Below are 20,257 nucleotides of genomic sequence, written 5' to 3'. Positions count from 1 at the left end.
AGATGTTCTAAAATATGTATAGCAGCAATCTTTGTGGTGACAAAGAACTGGCAATTGAAGGGGTGCTCATCAGTTGGGGAACGATTCAACAAATTGTGGCATGTGATTGTGATGGGATACTACTGTGCCATTAGAAAGGAAGAGCAAGTTAATTAAACAAAAACATGGACTTGCATGAAGCTATGAAGAGTGAAACAAACAAAACTAAGAACATTTCATACAGCAACAGAAATGCTATTGGAACAAGTATTCATGTATGCCCTCCTCCAGGGGAAGAACTGATAAAAAGAAATAAGTAAAACATAGTTTTATATATACACAGAACTTTTTTGTTGAATTATGCCTTCTCTAATAGAGGGGGGAAAGAGCTAACTGGGCATTTTAATGTAACAAATAAATAAAATTCATAATAATGAACAAAACCTAATATTAGAAACTAATGAAGGAAAATACAAACTTGTCAAAATGTTAAAGGTGAATGGATTAAGAAATCTAATCAATTTACAAATATTGACATATTTAATAAGAAAATTCAATTCTATAACATATTGCTTACAAGAAACACTCTTAAAAAGCAAAGATGTACACAAAATAAAATTGAGATGATGGGGAAAAATGTACTATACATCACATCAAGTGAATCCAACAAAGCAGGAGTTGTGAACATGTTATATGACAAAGTAAAATAACATTCAAAATGTAAAAAAGAATAAATAAGAAATTCACATTATGCTGAAAGGAATGACAAAAAAATCACATCACACTAATAAATGTATATATTCCAAATACTTTAGTATCCAAATTCATAAAGGAAACATTGAACTATACGAAGGCATAGAGAGTAACAAAGTTGTTATAGGAGACTCCATAATGACTAAACAAGTGATAGAAAGGCTCACTCAAGATAAAGCAGACAGAAGAAGAGAACTCTGGACAGGATTATGTATTAATGCAATAGATATTTAGAAGAAAGCCTAGGAGGTTATTCATAAGCGAGTAGTGTCATGGAAGCCAAGGAATGTCAAAAGTTGAATAGTCAAACAGTTTAAAATGTATAAGGAAAAAATGATTAGATTTAAATGTTAAAGAGATCATTAAAGAGACCTTTGAGAAAGACAAATCTTATTAAGTTGATAAGTGAGAGATGATGAGGTGGAAGCAATGAGTTTAGTTGACTTTTCCTAGAAATTTGGCTATAATAAGGAAGAGAAATATAGAATGAAAAATTAGGAGAATGGAAGGGCCAACTGAAGGATGGGGGAGACTGGATTATATATGCAACAGATAAATGGCCAGGAAATAAGAAAAAGGTGAAGATGAGAGAGAAATGAAATAATAAAAGGATCAAGCTCCAGAGAGACAGCAGGAGAGAAAATTAATATTATACACTTCTTCCCCATAAACAATACCACCATAACAACACACAGGACTTTTCCTTGACCTCTTGTCAAGAGCTTTAGAAAAGCCAGACTGAGATCTAGGAGAGTAGTGTAATGAAAGCCATGGAGATAAGGATAATCCCTTCCTTAGGGATTGGAGCAAAGGAAGAGAGAAGAGGCATAATATACGATATTGATCAGTCGAGAAAGAGAAAGAAGAATGCACAGTGAATCGCCTGAGTTTTCACAGTAAAATAGCAAGAGAGTCTTTTGACTGAATGAAGAGTTCCTTGAAAGGGGACTTGAAAAATAAGAAATGTCAGAGCAGTCACTGTGGGAAGTTTCAGTCACCAAAGGGGGGAAAATTGTCATTAGGCAGTAAGGTCCCAGTTGAGATTAAATAACATTAATTTATAGTGGATTCAGTGGACAGGGTTATCCTTCTTCCTATAATGTTTTCAGCATTATGAAAATAGAAGCAGAACAGTAGACAACGGAGATAACCCCGGAGTGGAAGAAAGCAAGATATCAATGTGAAAGGAACAATATGTTAGCTCTAGTGGGAAGGCAAGCAAATTTGTATAGGAAAGGGCTGAAGAACAGGTAATAAAGCAGAGGTTGGGTTGAGGACAAAGAATGTTGTTATTCCTTCATTGTTCAAGGATCAGTCCAAGATGCGTTATGAAGGCTCTACCACAGGGCAGGCACAAGGAGTCCATCAGAGCATTTGGGTCGGAGATGCTTCTGGATTTGCACAGCTCATTTTCTGCTACTGCAAATCTGCTTCACTCATGGAGTAAGTAGAGGACCTTCTTTGATGCACCCATGCGGGGTGGTCCTGTGCCAGCGTCTCCCCATGTCTCACAAGCAATACTAAAGTTCTTCAGATAGAGCTTGAGAGTGTGAATAGACTTACGTGAAAGGAAGAGAGAGAACCAAAAGGTAATATGGGGGAGAAGTACATCTATTAGGAGCCAGTGAAGATGGAGGCTGGGATCAGCCTTTTTTCCCCCTCCAAACACTAGCAAGTAGAGAATGAGCAGAAGGCTGCCTTGGTAGATTGCTGATGATCCCTAATATCATTACTGAATTCATACTCTGCATGGTATAGAGTCAAGCCTTTTGGCAGGGATATTTATGGAAGGATGAAGTAACAGCTGTTTTTTTAGGTAATAGCAGTTAAATACTTACACCTGACAGTGGGTCAGAGGTGAAAGGAACCTGTTTTCGGGAGGGTCTGGAATTAGAGCCTCATTCTCTTGGATCCTTTGATGGCAAAAGGAGTAGTAGATGCTTGGTGGAATTGTAGCACTAGTTAAAGTGTTTATTTTCCAAGGTAGAAGGCTGAACAAGTACATTATCCTCCTATGGCAGTGGGTAGTGAGGGAATGGTTTGGGGGATAGGCCTGGTTCCAAAATCTGTTCTTAAGTGAGCTCGTATCTCAAGAAATGCTGTTCTACTTTCTGTCCCTAGTTCCTGGCAGTGCTCTGCAATTGTGTGTGTTCTAGAAATGTCTTCAGTCTATGTTTATGCTTTGGACGTGGCCAGCTGAGGAGTACTTTGTTCTCAGAATCAGTGTTCCTGTCTGCAAGATATTACTTAGTTGACATAGGTAATGCCTACTGATCAATACCATTGAGACTTGCTAATAATTAGTTTTAAACCAGCCCATCTTCAATAATCTTTCCTCATGTTTTTCAAACCTCTTGGAAGATCAAGACTATCCATTTCACAAGGCCAAGAGCAGGCTTAACAAGCCTCTAGATTGAGAGGAAACAAGGCAGAGAATGGCACATGCTCTAAAGACACTGCTTTCATTGATTGAGATAGTAGATCAATGCTCACCCCGAATCTCTCTGCCCTCTACGAACATTGTTCAAAAGTGGGCTATACTATTTGAGAGATATGGACCCTTTTATCAATCGGGACAGAACCTCACTGCAAACTTGCCTTAGAAAAATGGAGACTCTTCTTTAGGTCCCCCTTTCTTTCCAATTCTGTATCTCAGATGGACCCAATAACACTTCATTTCTCTATTTCTTGGTCCAAACTCTTAGAGGAGCAAGTATCGCTCTTCCTGGCCAAGGCCATTTCCTTTCGTTGTGACCTTGATCCCATTCCCTTCCTTCTCCTTACAAACTTCAGAGGTTGGTCCTCTCCACTACCATTAGCATCCCCTTCTCAACAACTGGCTTTTAACACTGTTATCTACAAACATGCCCTCTTTACTTAACTCCACCATCTTCTCTATCCCTTTTCATTGCTGATAAAAATACAAAAAACAACCAACCAACCAACCTGTTCATTCCAGGAAAAAGGAAAGTCTAAAACCATAAAAGAATGTTCCCTGGAATAGAAGTGAATGGACAATTTATGTCCTGGAGAGTGGAACATGGAATTCATTTTTGTTTAAAACAAACAAACAGAAAGTCCAGAATCGTATGGTTGTACTTTTGCTTGTCTTTTGTTTTTTCCCTCTCCTGTTGAGCAACTTTCGTGAGCCCCGTTATCCAATTCCTTTGGAATTGTGGCCATCAGTCAGCAAGAGGCTGTAACATATTTCTTAAGAAGGCCCAGACTTTGAGTTTTGGAATGTTTGAAGTCTATAATTATTGTGATTTGTAATGAAGAGTCTGATGAGAGGGAAAAAATCATTCCCTCCCACTTTCTCTCCTCCCACTTATGTTTAGATTTCTTAAAATCTGATTTTCAATTGAAATTGATCTCTCTGAAATTATTAACAATATATTATCAATGTCAATGGATTTTCCTCACACCTTTCTTGTCCTCTGCAGCTTTTTTTGTAAAACCCCTACCTTCCATCTTAGAATCAATACTGTGTATTGGTTCCAAGGCAAAGCGTGGTACAGACTAAGCAATGGGAGTTAAGTGATTTGCTCAGGGTCACACAGTTAGGAAGTATCTGAGGCCAGATTTGAACCCAAGATCCCTATTTCTAGATCTGGCTCTCATTCCCCTGAGCCACCTCCCTGCCCCTGTCTCTGCAGCTTTTGACACACCACCAATATTCCTCCTTGAGTTTTCTTAGCATTGTTGTGCCCTGGTTCTCATTATTCTCATCTGACTGGTCTCTTCTATCTCATTTCGGAATCATCATCCATGTCTTTCTTCTCTCTATATACTCTCAGATGTTCTATCATCAGCTCCTATTGGTTTAACAAACATCTTTATGAAGATGACTCCCTGGTCTTCATGCCCTGCTTGATAAATCTCTCAAATTACATATTTCTATAACAGATCTCATTACTTTTCCCCTTGACCTCCCCTTCTCAATTCCCTTATTTCTTTTATTAAGGGAATCTTCATCCTCCCAGTCACTCAGGTTAACAACCTACATCTTTTCTCTACTTTTGGTTGCCATAACTAATCCATTGCCAAGTCTTCTTGAGCCAACCTCCACTACATCCTTCAAATTTGTCCCCTTTTCTGCAGTCACACCACAGTTATCTTACCTTTAAGTCTCCATCATCTCTAGCCTGAACTATTTCTTTTTTAAAAAATTTTTATTTAATTAGATGATTTAGAATAATTTTTCATGGTTACAAGACTCAAGTTCCTCCCCTCCCTTCCCCCCAGCCCCTCCCGTATCTGACGCACAACTCCACCGGGTTTAACATGTGCCATCCATCAAGACCCATTTCCTTATTATTAGCATTTGCACTGGGGTGATTGTTTAGAATCCACTTTCTAGCCTGGACTATTTCAATCACTTCCTAATTGGTATCCCCCCTGCCTAAAGTCTTATCTCTTTTCAGTTCATACTCCATAGATCTAGCAAATTAATAACCTTAACTACCGTTCTGACATTGTCATAGGTGTCCTGTTCCTTCTATTCTAGGATGAAAGGCAGATTTCTCTGGCATTTTATTGCCATCCACGATGACTCAAGAATATCTTCTGTGTTCCAGCTAAGCTAATCTACCGTCTGGTAATCATATGAAACCTTCCACCCATTATCTCCATCTCTTTGCAATGGCTATTATTCCTCTGTGCTTGGAACGCTCTGTCTTCACCTCTGCTTTTTAGAGCCCCGAAGTCCATTTCAGGCTTTATTCAATCGCTGGCTTTTACAAGGAGCTTTCCCAGATCCCCCCAGTTATTAATGAGCACTCAAAAAGTTGACATCCCTTTTCTCTATGTTCTGTCTACTCTTTTTCCATGTGTCTATTGTGTCCCTTCAGTGGAACATAAGATCCTTGAAGACAGGGACTATTGAATTTCTGTCGTATTCCCAAATCCTAACCAGTGCCGTGCACATTGTGGGTGCTTAATAAATGCCAGTTGAATTGAATATTGAGTATAAAAAAGGAGAATCACACACATGGTATATACATTGTATTTTTGCAAATTAAGATGTAGAAGTAGGAAAAAAAGTGAAAATGCCCTTCCTATTCTGTGAAATACCATTACATCTGTGGGACTAGGAAAGAAAATGTTGAAAGAGGGAAGGGAAATCATAGGATCCCTCCTTTCATGCTTGGGAGAGTACTTAGCTTAATTGTAGGCAGCAAGGTTCAGTGGAAAGAACAATGACTCTGGAGTCAGAGGAACTGTATTCAAATCTTACCTATTATCTTACTACCTGTAGGACCTTGGTCACCTGTTCCCCTCACTTGAATTCACTTCAGTTTCCTTATCCTTAAAATGAAAGGGGATTAGACTCTGCAGTCCCTTCCAGTTGCCTATCTGTGATCCTTCCTGAACTCATAGAGAATCAGACTCAGAGTCTGAATACAAGGCATAATAGGTGAGACACACAAACACATTTTTCAAGGTATAAAGGGGATCAATTACTTTGGAAGAGAATTTGGTCTTTTTAATTGGACCTTCGCTTTCTTTGAAATTTCTCTAGCAGAGATTTAAATACTCCCCCAGATCCACTTGTTGATTCTTCATTGGAGGCATTGCTCCTCCCAGAAAGTCTCCCTAGGAATGACTGCTGATTTGTCCAAGATAAAGAGTTATTTGTGCCACACATATAGCCAGAACGAGTGTCCCATGGTGCCTTCCAGCGATCAGTGGGTGATTCAAGTAGAGTAGTGTCTGAGCAGGGAGGTGATGGAAAAGGAAGCAACGGGTTTGATGGGACAGATGTACCATGACGCGGTAAAGTGAGGCAAAACATAGAGGAATACTGTTGTTTAGGAAGTTTAAGAACAAATTTAATATCCATCTTCCTTTTAGAACCAGGAATGGGTATTGGTATGGCCATCAGTTTTGCTCTACCATGATAATTCATTCTCTTAACATGGGGGCAGCCATACGGGATCCAAGAGGCACAATGTAAACAAACATTATAACTTGATGATAGGTTATGATCTGTCTGAGGAATAGGGCACTCTTTGGTCTGCTCTATGAGAAACATTATGTCATTTTTAATTTTCTCCTCTGATATAGAATTGATGATCTCGTTAACAATTTCATCGGAAACAGTCCCACCTTCAATAGTATATGGTTTGAGGTAGCTAAAACACAATGAAGACTCTATTTTTTGCTTAGTTCTGGCTCTAGGGAAATAGCCAACCTCATCCTCATAATATTTTGGTACTTCAGGCCAGCGGTCTGGGCACTGCTCAGGTTTATCCTGGCCCTTAGAGTCTGCAGGAGCCAAGAGTTCAGAGGAATTGGGAAGTTTGTTCTCTAAATCAGGGTCTAGTAAAAATGTGGTCTGAATTTTAAGATTTGATGAAGTCTCAGGCTGATTTTCCAGACATGGAGGAGACATGACCTGCTGCAGCTGGAATTGTGTATCTACTGCCTTTTGGGGCATATTCAGAGGACATAAATCTTGGGGTTTTTCCATAGCACTTTTAGACAAATGATCATGACCTAGTTGAGCCTCAGTCTGGTACCCAGGGCCAAATAGAGATGTGGTCACATGGTAATGGTCTGATGGAACTTCCAACTGATGGTCTTGGACTGACAAAACCTGGTCTTGGTGTTCTGGGACCACTGCAATTTCATCCCAGTGTTTGGGTATTGGTTTATCCTTGACTTCTTCGCAAGGGTTCTTTTGAGGCTCAACTTCCTGGACAATTTCCATTTCGGTTTCTACTTTTTCTTTTTCATCTGGTAAAGAGTAGGTTGGTTGATCAGACTCTATAGTAATCTCTACTTGGCACATAGAGTCAGTTGGGGACTTCGTCCTAAAATCTTGGTTCAATTGAGTCTCGACCTGATGTGTGATTTCAACACAGTTTTCTTGACTTAAAGCACTCTTAGCTCCAAGGCTGTGGTCGTGTAGAGCTATTGTAGTGCATTGGTTAGGGTCATCCCATTGGTTGGGACTCATTTGAAGTAAAGCTGAGTGGTCTGGGTCCAACAATGAAACTGTGATCTCTTGATGATCGTCTTGTGTGGCTTCGATTGGGCATTCAGGGTCTATAGCAAGGGCATCTTCTTTTTCAGGATATGGCAAAAGTGTAGATATCTCCTTGACCTGAGCATTTGGTGAGAGCAATTCAGTGATAGAGGAAGGAAGAGACAATGTAGAGGAAGTTTGATTCCACTGACATGAGGAATACTGGGGGGTCGTTGGCACAGCCCTTATGTTTCCTGAATTATTGGAGCAGTCTCTGCACAGCACCATCATTGTTGCAGAGCCATGCACTGGACATGGTGATGGAATAATGACATCCCTTGTCCATTGATCAGTGCTTGACAGTGGCTTGCCTATGCTCTTGAAGTGACAGTCTGTGCATGATAATGGTTGAACTGTTACTCTGAGCTGGTGATTGTGGTCCTGGGGAAAGGAAGTCTTAGCCTTTTGGCCAACAGCTTTACCTTGCTGACTACCTGGTAATTGTACATTTGTGGGCTTAGTTTCAAATTTGGAACGCAATGAGGGTATCGGTGTTGTCTTCTTCTTGTTGTCTGTGTAGAGTTTAATATTGCCCTGATGCTCAGGATAGGGCGGATTCCTGAGGTGCTGGCTATGATATAATAGGGAATCAGGTGGGTGGTGAAAGCCTTGTTGGATCTTAGATAGATGATTTGGAGTAAATGGAACCTTAGGAAGTTTGCTGGGGTGAGATGGTGCCTCAGCCCAATTCTCTGGATTACATCCAAAATTTCGTCTCTGTTTGGGGCGTAATAAAGACACAGAAGTTGTACTGGCCTGGTGGTCAGGGCATTTTACGGGTAAAATTGGGTTTTTGCTCGAGTATTTGTTAAATGATGTCTTGACTATGGTAGGGTGGTCAAGCTGTGGTAATGACACCGTCATTCCCCGCTGCTCAGTTGGCGGTAATAATGGATCTTTGGCCTGATGTTTGAAGCTTGAAGAGGATGTGGCTGCAGTCTTTTGCTCAGGTTGGGGAAAGAACTTGTTTTTGGTACTGTGGTTGACGCGGGGCATCAGTGTAGGCTTTGACTGGGGGTCTTCTTCCTTTAGTGATTCAATCTGGTATGGGGCACGTGGTGACATCACCTTATTAGAATGGGGATGAAAGCCTTTTCGAAGTAGCTGAACTTGGCCTGCTGATGAAGAGACTGTTTGAGCATATTGAAAGGACATATTCCCTAAGTATGCTGTATGTGTGATTAAGGGCAACTGTGGAAGATATGGGAGAAATCTAAGCATCATACATGATATTTCTGTAGGAATTTATTGCTTTCACAGTATTTTACACAGATCACCTCACCAGATCCTTATAGGTATGGCAGGCATGATCACCACCATTTTGTCAGATGAACAAAAAATGATGCTCTGAGACTGCCCCAGATTCGTATGGATAATAAAAGGCAGAACTAAAACCAAAACTCAGGACTCTTAGACACATCACGCACCGCCTCCACAAGGCCCATCTACACAAGACCATGATCAAATGAAAGGAACCATGAAAAGCAATGGATCCATGAAATTCACCAGACTCTATAGACTGAGACCAGGATAAAATATAATGGGGGGCATTTGAAATGGCAGCTCTCACCATTTTTTAATGTCCTCTTTCTTCTCCCCATTGGTCTGCTGGAGATTTTCCCTTAATAACAACAACAACAACAACAAAATATACATATGTGTATATATCAATGCATGTATATACACATATGGTAAAATATGTATGTGTTTAATTGTTTTCAGTCATATCCATCTCTTCATGACCCCATTTGAGATTTTCATGACAATAATATTGGAGTGGTTTACCATTTCCTTCTTCAGTTCATTTTACAAATGAGGAAACTGAGGCAAACAGTTAAGTGACCTGCCCAAGGTCATGCAGCTGGTAAGTGTCTGAGGCCAGATTTGAAATCATGAAGATGAGTCTTCCTGACTTCAGGCCTGATGCTTTGTTCACTGTACCACCTAGCTGCCCCATAAAATGTGTGTGAGTGTGTGTGTGTGTGTGTGTGTGTGTGTGTGTGTGTACAAAAAATGTGAAGATCAGGTAATACCCTAATGGCAACCTGATTAAATGATTATCTTTATTACCTCATTCTGCCTGGGGGATTTTTTCCTTTTTTTCTTCTTAATTGTTTTTTCTCTAAATTAACCTTCTTAAAGTCCTCTTGCTTCCTGAATTCTTTATTTTCTTTGTAGGCTTCAATTCAAGGGTCCTCCTCTCCTAGATTTGCAGAGGAGCCAGTAGGGTAAAGGAAGCTTCTCTCCAGCTTTAAGGAATTAGAATTTGTGTATATTGATTCCTTAGAAAATTTAAGTCTTATCTTCTTTACCTGGACTGCCCCCTCCCTCCCTTCTTCCCTCCCTCCCTCCCTTCTTCCTTGCGTCCTTCTCTCTCTGTCTCTGTCTCCCCTTTCCCCTCTCTCTCTCTCTCTCTCTCTCTCTCTCTCTCTCTCTCTCTCTCTCTTTCACACACACACACACACCCCACTCCACATTCTTGATCTCCAGCTCTTTCTTTCTGTAATTTTTGAAACCTGAGCTCATTCTATAGCATTTTCTCTGAGGTCATTCAGTCATTCAGTTGACTAGTATCTATTAAGCATCTATTAGGTGCCAGGTTCTGTGCCAAGCACTGGATCCTGTGGACATTCGGGGACCTTCCCACCCCCTCTCCCCACATCTTTTCCAGCCATGTTCTCAATACATATCTCACCAGTAAAAGTTTCAGGAGGAGAAGAAAACAGGGTCTTTCAGTGCTGGATGGGGAGCCTGGGCCAATCCAGTTTCAAGTTTTCTAACTGTTTCTCCAAAGGGAAGGAAGGCTAAAGGACTAAGTGTCTACTCAAAATAAAATCACTGAGAAAAGTATTCAGCCTGTTCTGATAAAGTGCAGTGTCAATGGAGAGGGCTATGTATTGAGAAGTGGAGAAAATAGATATGTTTCCTCAGATATCTGTATTAAGAGTAAACCTCTAGTCCCTTGGCCTGGGTAAGGACCTGGATGCACTCTGACATCACAGAGAAAACAGAGGCCCATTGTTTGCCCATAGTCACAATTTCCTGACACTAAATCAGTGTAGAGGTCATTAAGAAGTGACTAAAAGGAACAGAAGCGGCCCTCAATGTCCTGTAGCTGCATCACTCCATGAGTTCTTTGACTGTCTGTCTCCTCTCTGGGTAAGAAGCTGAGGAAAGTAAAACATGTCTGATCCAAGGGAAATGGCTGCTTCTTAGCAGACGTCGTCAATGAGAGAGTTGAAGAAGGCAGAGGAGAAAGTGGGACAAGCAAGGGAGAAGAGAAGATTGGAGAAGGCTTTGCCTTCATTTTACCCTAAGAGTTTACATGAAAAGACTGAAGGAATATGATAGCCGTCTAGACTGAGAAATGGCAATGGGAACATCATGCTTTCTCAGAACCATGAAGGGAAGAAGAAACTTGGGCTAATGTGAAGAGAAAGACAGACAGACATACAGACATGAGGGTCGTGACCCAATATAAGTTTGATTTTTGGTCACCAGGGGATATCCCAAATAAAATACCCAAGTCAGTTTGGAAATCTATGGTAGTTTAATCAATATAAAGGGAAGAAATCAAGGAGAAGAGAGAAGGAAAGGGTATAGGATTTCACCTGCCTGGCCTGTGCCAAGCAAGTTCAAAGTCCTCCACCACAAGGTTTCTGAAGAAGATTAGAAGTTTCTAAGTGGATAGTGTTTGGAAGGTAAAGGAGGAAAAATCAGCCTAAACTCTGAGAGAGCTCAGAGAGATGCCTCACCTGAACTAGGTTACTAGGCTTCCTCCAGTATGGTATCAAGAGAAACTCACTGCTAAACCGGACAATAGCTGCTGCCACACCAAGATGCCGAAAGGCTCAGCAAGCTGCTACCAGTCACCTCTCTGCTGCCAAAGAGGCCGGAGAGAGGAAGTGACACAAAATATATAGACGGTTTTACATCACTTTCCTGGATCTCACCCATACCAATGGTAGCTTAAGCTTGACTTAGGACAGCCCAGGGGTCTGTCAGTTGTTTCTGATTTGTCATTTGCTAGCACATGTCTGTCATAGGCCATCCTCCTAAATACTTAATCCTTAAGTAGGGGTGTAGACATTCCTAATTTTGTTAGACTAAGTAGGGTGGAGTAATCTAAAGTTCACACAGACAGACAGCACTAGCTCCCCCACCTACTTCCCTTCAAGCTTCAACTAAAGCCCCTAGGCTTGTAAAAAGCTATTGCTAGTCCTTAATCTTAATGCTTTCTATGTAATATTACCTCCAAATTTTCCTTATATTTGTTTGCACATTGTCTTCCCCATTAAACTCTGTTTTTTGGCCTTTATTTGAATATTCAATATTTAGCGCACTGTACACTGATTTGTTGCGACTTGTAATTGAGTTTAAGACAAATAGCCAGATAGTAACAGGCTTCCAAAGTATTTCTAGAAGAAGGAATCTTCACCAGAAACGTACTTCCATTGGAAATATAAATTACCTTAATGATCACTATTATAATTTGTCTCTTTCAACATCCTTCCATTATCAAAACTTTGTTCTATGGTACTGTCAGAAAGACATGGGTTTAAATCTTATCCTTGGCACAAATTAGCTGTGTGACTTTAGACAAGTCATTTAACCTCTCTGTGTTCCACCTTCTTTATCTGGCAGAATCAATGACCTTTTAGAATCTTCAGTTCTTAAATTGTAGTTGTATGAACTATCAATTCTGTGAAAAATTCCCTATACAGTTCACCATAAAACATAGTTTCCTACACTTTTTTGATACCCAGATCAGGCCGTTTGTTGTATTTTGCTGGAAGGGCTCCCTTTCCTCCTCTCCTGTTTCCCTTCGCCTTTCCCTCCTGTCTTCTACTCATCCTTTTCTCCTTCCTCTCCCTTGAATTCAAGAATGTCCAATGCTGAGCCAGCTCTTCGGGGAAGGGGAGGGTAACATAGAGGGAAAGCAGCAGGGAAGGAATTCTGTACATGACTGTCAGACTCAAAGGACAACACAGACTTTTTGAAATCGAATACAGTGCACATGCATGGACATAGCAAGCGTTTGTTTGCTTGCATAGTGTTTAATGACGAAATATTATTCTTTCAAAGTCTTCAAGCTGAAACAAAAGCAGGAAGTGAGTACATTCTTTGTATTCCTTAGAATGCTTCAGACATGTTGTTCCAGGGCTCCTGAATGGAGACTGTGAGCCAGAGAAGGCTGGAATAAAAATAGGAGTGTGGAAGATCCCAAGATAAATAGGGGAACAAGGAGAAGAGAAATGAGGAGATCATTGGATAGCGTCGATCTGATCTCAAGGAGTTCAAGTCACTATATCGAATTGAACGAGGTCTTGGGGACCACCGATTTGATTGCTGATCTCTGAAAGACTGAGGAAAATGACAGAAATGCTGTAGGATTAAAGAAGGAGAGATGTTCTGATTTTCAAAAAAGGGAAGAGATTCCAGTCTTCAAATGACAAGACGGTGAGCTTGACTTCTCATCTTAGTAAAATAAAATTCTAGAACATGTTTTCAAGGGTGTGTTTTTGTGAGTACAAATCAAGAAGAGACAGTTGCCTCTAAAAGCCAGCATAGGGGGCAGCTGGGTAGCTCAGGGCATGGAGAGCCAGACCTAGAGATGGGAGGTCCTGGGTTCAAATCTGGCCTCAGACACTTCCTAGCTGGGTGACCCTGCACAAATCACTTAATCCCCATTGCCTAGCCCTTACTGCTCTTCTGCCTTGGAACCAATCAATACACAGTATTAATTCCAAGACGGAAGGTAAGGGTTTAAAAAAATAAATAAAAGCCAGCACAGCTTCATATGGAATAGGGAGACAAAGCCACCTTGGAGGCAGGGCTCTAGTAAGGTATCTCTGCGCTTCTATACTCTCCGATGCTTTTATGACTTGGAGGAAAGGATAGATGACGTGTCTCTCCGATTTTGAGACAATTCAGAACCTGGAGAGATTGCTAACGCATTAGATGGCAGAAAGGAGTTACAGTAGATTGCCAGAATGATGAACTCATTGAACAAGATGAAACTTAACAGGAATAAATCTTTATCCTGTTGCACCATTTTGATTGGGGTTCAATAACCAGCTTCATGGACACAGAATTAAGTCGATATGGTGAGGCAATAACTCTTGAAAATGGAATCTGGGTTTTAGTGGATTATAAACTCAAAATAAGTTAACAGTGTGATATGGAACAACAAAGCCCATACAATACTCAGTTGTGCTGATTACGAGTTGGGTCATGTCTAGAAAGGAGAAAGTAATAACCACCTGGACATCTGAGTATTGTATTCAGCTCTGGATACACACTTTAGAGGAGACATTCAAAAACCAAACCGATGCCAAAGAAGGACAGACTGGAAGGATGCCAGAAGGGCTTCAATGCTTAACCTGAAGAAGAGTTCCTGGAGATACGAGAAGTCATCAGAGTGAAAAACTTTTAGGAGTTTGGTCCTATTTGACTGAGAGGGAAGAACTAGAATCTATATGTAGATGCTGCAAAGGCAAATTCAAACCCAATGGAATGACTGGAATAAGAGTAGAGTAAATTGCTTCAGGAGGTGGTGGTAGGACTTCTCACCAAAGCTCTTCAAGCGAACGTTTGACTCTTTGTTGGGTATCTGGTGGAAGGATTCTTGTTCACGTACAGATTCGGGGGATTCTGAGGACAGCTAAGATTCCGTGGTTCTAGGATTTGAACAATTCCCTAACTTTTTCGTGTCTCTGACCCAAGGGCTATTGGGGTAGATAAAAGAATTTCTTTAAATTTTTTGTACCCATTTACACTAATCAAATAAAAACAATAATTGTTGTGCACCAAAGTTTCTCTTCCTTTGAGGGACTCTATTTTAGGTCTAAGGAACAAGGAAAGGGGTCTCGATAAAGCAGCCAACAGTAAATTTCTTCCAACATTTTGTTACGTCGATAAAATAATAATTTTGATCACTGTCTGAAATACACGTGTAGCGAATTCTCCATATCTGCTAACACATGACTACAGTCTTGCCACAGCTCTTATCGATCTTAGAATCTCACATAAATGCTTTTCAGTGAATGAGTTGTAGTGGCAGCATAAAGGGCAAGCCCAAAGTGCTGAGGAAGCAGTGGGGAGGCTGTCAGATCATGGGGCCATAAGAGTGAGGGCAGGACAATCTCTCCAAACTCTACAATTTCTCAAACCTATAAAAATAGCTGCCTCCATGGTTTAGGCCACCAAAAACCAGTAAAGCCCTGGAGTCATCTTATAATGATGACTCATAAGATCCAGTTGTTGCATTTTCAAGGTGATCATTTACCCTTCAGAAAATAGAAAAGCTACAGATCAGATCTTGACTTGTTTCTTGATTTTTGGACTTTAAAAAGTAATGAAGACAATAATGCAGACTAAACTTTCAAAGGTGTCTTGTATATTTTGAGGGGGGAAGAGCTGCTTTTTAAGTATTTACAATCACACTTGCCAAGAACTTTAACAAAATGACAATCAGATGAAATATCAGCAAAGAAAGATCATTCCTAACCTCTAATGGTTCACCCAAGCTAATCCACACGTTTGAAACAGAATTAAATTTTAATCTAGTTCCCCCTCCCACATTTCTTGCCCTCTTGGTGCCTCAGAAAACCAAAAGGCAGAAGTCTTCTTTGGGAGAGCAGTGTTTCAGGATTCTGTGGCCAACCAGAGAACTGAGGAAAAGTGGGAACTGGGCAGGGAGTATATCTGTGGCTAGTGGCATTCCACTAAGTCTGCAAGAAGGGGCCCAGCATTCATCTGGGATTTATTTTGTCCCCCCAGAAGTCACCAGGGACAAAGACTGAGCTTGTAAAATAGGAATTGCCCAGATGAGAGGAAGCAGAGGCAGCTTTAAGGTCTAGCCCCAAGGAAAACACCCTTTAAAGGGGATGGAATATGAAAGTGAGCAATAGAGGAATACAAAGCAAGAAGAATAAAATGACCAAACATCTCATAAGGAAGAAAACTCAAAGACTTTGAGCTGAAGCAGATAAGCTTACAGAAAGATATTAATAACAGAAGAGAATATGGACCTTATATTAGCGAAACATGTCCAGATAGTTATGAATAAATATTACAAGTCAAAGAAATGAATTCATGCCCAATGAAATGGAGTCATATCCTGTATATTTTGAACCACAAAGGGATGTTTATGAAAAGTTTTAAGATATAAAAGAATTATGAAAGCAGAAAGCTTAAGGAGGGAAATGATTCTTGTTCAAAAGTCCTCTATTACCTCCTTTGAGGTAATAGTTGATGAACAACTTTGAATTTCAGTTATTAAGAGAAACAATGGCAATAACGATAACTGTAATAATGATAATAATAACACATAGCACATTACAGTAATAATAAGCTCTTCTAAGGCTTCTGACTTTAAGACTTTCAAAGAATGCTTATATTTATTCTTCCCTTGATCCTCAAAAGAATACCTTGAGTCTTACAGACCCAAAGATCCCTCCATTGACTGGTAAGTTCAGTAGATCTGATTTATATTGTTAAACTTAAAAAAAACAGGGACTCTTTATAGATGATCCAACCTCCTTCAGAATGTGAATATTTGGGTCCAACGTCAAGTAGAATTTAACTGTTATATTTTGAATTGCATTTGCGTAAGAATCCATTGATGAAATTAGAAATGATCATTCATCAAATCATCTTTCCCCAACTAGGTTCTAAACATCATTATTCTCACGAGGACTGAAGAAGCCATAAAACTGAATTACTCTGTACAACATCTAGTCATATGACGTACCTTCTTGGTCTGAGGATGATAGAGCTGGATTGTGCCTAATAATGAAGAGACGATTTGAGTAAGAAGAAAATATTCCCTATTTGTGTGTGAAAGGACAACTGGAATAGTGAGGTGTAAGAATGCTATAAAGATTGTCCCATTGTCCCATTTTATTACCATTTTTGTGGCATTATCTTACTGGATGGACTAACACATCAAATGAAAGGCTGATAGCAACATGAAGTCATAGGCCATTGCATTCCTAGAGAACTTGTGAATTTTTTCCAGAAAACAAGATGGAAATATACATTAAGAGTTGTAAAGCTGTTCATGCTCATTGAACTAGAGATCCCATTACTAGTGTTAGCTCTAAGGGCATTATTGAGAGGGTAAAATGCTGTGTAAGCTTTTGTTATGATGAAATAACATATGAAATCAATTGGAAAAATGATTGAATAGATATTTAAATGACTTGTACTGTATGAATTGTATTAAGCTATTAGAAATGACAAATATTGGAAATATGGAGAAATTAACTACTAAAATGTTTCTGATAAAATTAGGAAAAATGTTTCTTGAAAGATGATATGTAGTCTCTTTTTTTTAAAATTCATGGCTTCTAGGTAGTTTGATGATTCTTAGTTTCTCTCTCCCAGATTTATTTTCCAGATCAGTTGTTTTTCCAGTGAGATATCTCTCACTTTCTTCTTTTGACTTTCTTTTATTGTTTCTTGATATCTCATGGAGTGGACAAGCTTTCACTTGCCCAATTCTAATTTTTAAGACATGATTTTCTTGAGAGAACTTTTGTACCTTTTTTTTCAGTTTGGTCATTTTTACTTTTTAAAAAATTCTTTTCCTCAGTCAATTTTTGTACCTCTTTTTCCATTTGACCAATACTATCTTTTAAGAGGTTCTTCTCTTTAATGAACTTTTATGCCTCTTTACCAATTGCCCTATTCCCATGATGGCAAACCTTTTAGAGACAGAGTGCCAGGTGCCATCCCCACCCCCCCAGACCAAGTACCATGCCTGCCCCCTCAAGTACCAGGCATGCCCCTACCCATTTACCCTACACAGGGGAAGAGAGGAAGCACCATGTAGAGGGTACCACTCCCTTTCTAGTAACAAACTCTGTGGGGTTGGGGGGGACAGGTGGTCACATGCCCACAGAAGTGCTCTGTGTGCCATCTTTGGTACCTCTGCCATAGGCTCACTATCACTGGCCTATTTTCTTTGGTATTTTTTTGTGTGTGTCTTCTTTACTAAGTTCTTGACTTTTTCTAAAAAATTTAATTTAAAATTTAAAATAAAAAAATAATTTTCCTGTATTGCTCACTTTCCCCCCAATTTTTTCTATTTCTCTTATTTCATTTAAAATTATTTCTAGGGCTCCTCTATTCATTCTTTTTGGGCTTAAGAGTAATTCATATTTTTCTTGGAGTTTCTGGATGCAATAGTATTGACTTTGTTGTCTTCTGTGTTTTTGTCTTCTCCTTTACCAAAATAACTTTCTATGTTGATTTTTTTTGTTGGCTTATTTTCCAAGTTTTTTTTTCTTTTAATTAAAAAAAACTGGGGCTCTGTAATTGTGATGAAGGGAGGATTTACCTGCTTTCAATTTTTTCAAGGTGGTATGATGTAAGGAGAGAAGTGTTTAATAATCTCCTGGCCTGTGCTCTGGTCTGTGAGTCACCACAAGTTCTCTTTTCCACCTTGGAATTGTGACCAGAGTGGACACAAGCACTGGCATATGCTAGTGTTGCTTCTCACTGTGAGATGGTACCCCAGGACTGTAACCTGGATCTGGGTCTGGGCAAATGCAAGAAGAGTGTTACACCCAAAGCCACCAAAGGGATTCCTGTAATCTCCTCCTGAACAGTTGTCCAACCATCTGCTGCTGATTCAGCTGCACCCAAGTGTTACGGCTAAATTTAGGGTTGAGACTGAATATAAATTTAGTTGGTCGCCAGGGACTGAATTTCTAAATCCCAATGAAACGCTTGTCAGAATGGAATTTTATGGTGGTTTATTTACAATAGGAGGAAGAAATTAAGAAAGAGAGAGAGAGGAAAAGAACTTACTCTGCTCCAGCTTGGGCTGAGCCAGGCAGGAGTTCAGAGGCCTTGGCCACGGGGGTCTCCCCAGAAAGCCAAGGGAAAGGGGAGTCAGTCTCATCACTCACCACATGACCGTCTCAAGGAAGTGGTCTGAGGAGCTCCTCCAGGCTCAAGTTCCAGGGTCAACTGCCAAAGCTCCCTCCCCACAGGAAGTGACGCGTAATATAAAGGCAGTTCTTTACATCACTTCCTGTGTCTCACATATGCCAATGGCGGCTTAAGCTTGGCTTAGGGGTCAGTCAGTTGTTTCTGATCTGTCACTCTCTAGCACATGCCAATCCTAGGCCTTCCTCCCCGACACTTAATCCTTAAGTGGGGTGTAGACATTCCTGGGTGCTAGAAGAAGCAAAATGGAGAGAATCTAAAATTCACACAAGGCACTTTGTGTCTGTCAGTGGAGCCTGCCTTGTGTGCCTACTTTGTGCTTCCTTTGGTGCAATAGATCTTCTGTGTTTTCCTTCTCATTTGGGCTGAAAAATTCTTCCCCCTGTATTTTTGTGGGTTATTCACAGTTCCTTTAGAGGCGTTATAGCCTAGTTTTGGAAGGATAATCTGCTAGAAATGGGGCGGATCTGTGTTCTCCATCTTCCAGGATGACGTCTGGAGAGCCATGGGAACCACCATCTGGTCCTTTGAGATGAAGAGTGATGACCTCATTCCCTGCCACTCCCTTTGAAAAAGAAGTAGAAGATTCAGAAACCAGGAGCCGGCAGCAGAGGCTGTCTCAGGTGAGAGGTGTGCGACAAGCAGAGAAGGCAGCTACACTGTCAAATGAGGGCAAAGTTGAGATTTTTGCCTGACTGTAAGCAAAGCCGGCGCCCTTTGAAACGATAAACAACCCTTTCCCACCTCCAATTCATACTGCCTTCCCTCTCCCCCTTGAAAGAGATTCTCCCTATGTATAACCTTCATCTACTGAGTCCCTCCCTTCATCACACAGTATCATCATGCAATAATTCTCCATCATAAAGCCAAAGGAAAAGTCTTTACTAGTAACCCTTCCCACTATTCATACTGTTTTCCCATGCTTTCCCACATTCCCCTGCTGGCTCTCTTCTTAGTGACTGTAAGAAATAAAGGAAAACGGGGCCATTCTTCTAAGCATTATTCTAATCCACTTCTAATGGGAGAAATTGGAGCTGGAGGTCTCACTAAGCCCAGCCTGTAGCAAGGACCTCTTTTGGAGGCTCCCAGTTTTCTTTCTAGGATTTTGACAGTTCATATTAAAGTAGATTAGCTAAAAAGGACTAAATCTAGTCCAAAGTCCAGGCATTTTATTGATCCTGTAACTAATGCTCTCAGATGAAGACTCTAGGCAGAGACTTTTGAATCTTATTATCAATGATTCTAAAAAGACAAACGTAATATCTGAGCACGATTTTATTGACATAAAAGCAAATACTGACTCTTTATGATTGATATCTTAATCAGAAATGAGGATTCAGTAAAGCTGCCTAGGATTGGTAAGAGGAGCTTTTAAGCTTTTTCCTTATCTTGTCACAGTTGATTAACAACTGGGACTAACCTCTCAAGTATCCCAGGTACAGATATTACCTAAACTCTATGAGATGACTTAATTTGACAACAAATGATATAAAATCAATCAATATAAAAATCAATGAATATCATTTCATCTTTTCA

General features: G+C 40.2%; 1 protein-coding gene and 1 long non-coding RNA gene across 5 annotated transcripts; one reads left to right on the top strand and one right to left on the bottom strand.

Annotated features, from left to right (window-relative positions):
• Window positions 1–6,195: 6,195 nt before the first annotated feature.
• On the bottom strand, window positions 6,196–11,646 carry LOC103106823 (uncharacterized). 4 transcript variants are annotated; one of them, XM_056825976.1, is made up of 4 exons: window positions 11,518–11,646; window positions 9,833–10,011; window positions 9,333–9,383; window positions 6,196–8,880 (listed from the first exon to the last, which is right to left on the bottom strand). In XM_056825976.1, the coding sequence occupies exons 3-4, from the start codon at window positions 9,361–9,363 to the stop codon at window positions 6,218–6,220; spliced, it is 2,694 nt and encodes an 897-aa protein (XP_056681954.1). In that variant the 5' UTR covers window positions 9,364–9,383; window positions 9,833–10,011; window positions 11,518–11,646; the 3' UTR covers window positions 6,196–6,217. The 4 variants fall into 4 exon arrangements, with proteins under 4 accessions (XP_056681954.1, XP_056681955.1, XP_007493195.2 ...); XM_056825977.1 differs by having other exon boundaries at window positions 11,568–11,639; XM_007493133.3 differs by lacking the exon at window positions 11,518–11,646 and adding an exon at window positions 10,458–10,806.
• LOC130458929 (uncharacterized) lies at window positions 8,094–19,768 on the top strand. Its single transcript, XR_008918275.1, has 3 exons — window positions 8,094–8,199; window positions 16,435–16,575; window positions 19,209–19,768. It is a non-coding gene; the product is annotated as an uncharacterized LOC130458929 (long non-coding RNA).
• The last annotated feature ends 489 nt before the right edge of the window (window positions 19,769–20,257 follow it).

The sequence above is a fragment of the Monodelphis domestica genome, chromosome 4, assembly GCF_027887165.1.
Source record: "Monodelphis domestica isolate mMonDom1 chromosome 4, mMonDom1.pri, whole genome shotgun sequence".
Lineage (NCBI taxonomy): Eukaryota > Metazoa > Chordata > Mammalia > Didelphimorphia > Didelphidae > Monodelphis > Monodelphis domestica.
This window is presented reverse-complemented; position numbering and strand designations above follow the sequence as displayed.

Bases quoted from the DNA above. Each gene is read 5' to 3' on its own strand.
- LOC103106823 (XM_056825976.1), bottom strand. From the start codon at position 9,363: ATGGGGAGAAGAAAGAGGACATTAAAAAATG. The intron at 8,881-9,332 runs GTGAGAGCTGCC...TCTCTTCATCAG, and splicing joins AAAGAGGACATTAAAAAATG to CAGGCCAAGTTCAGCTACTT.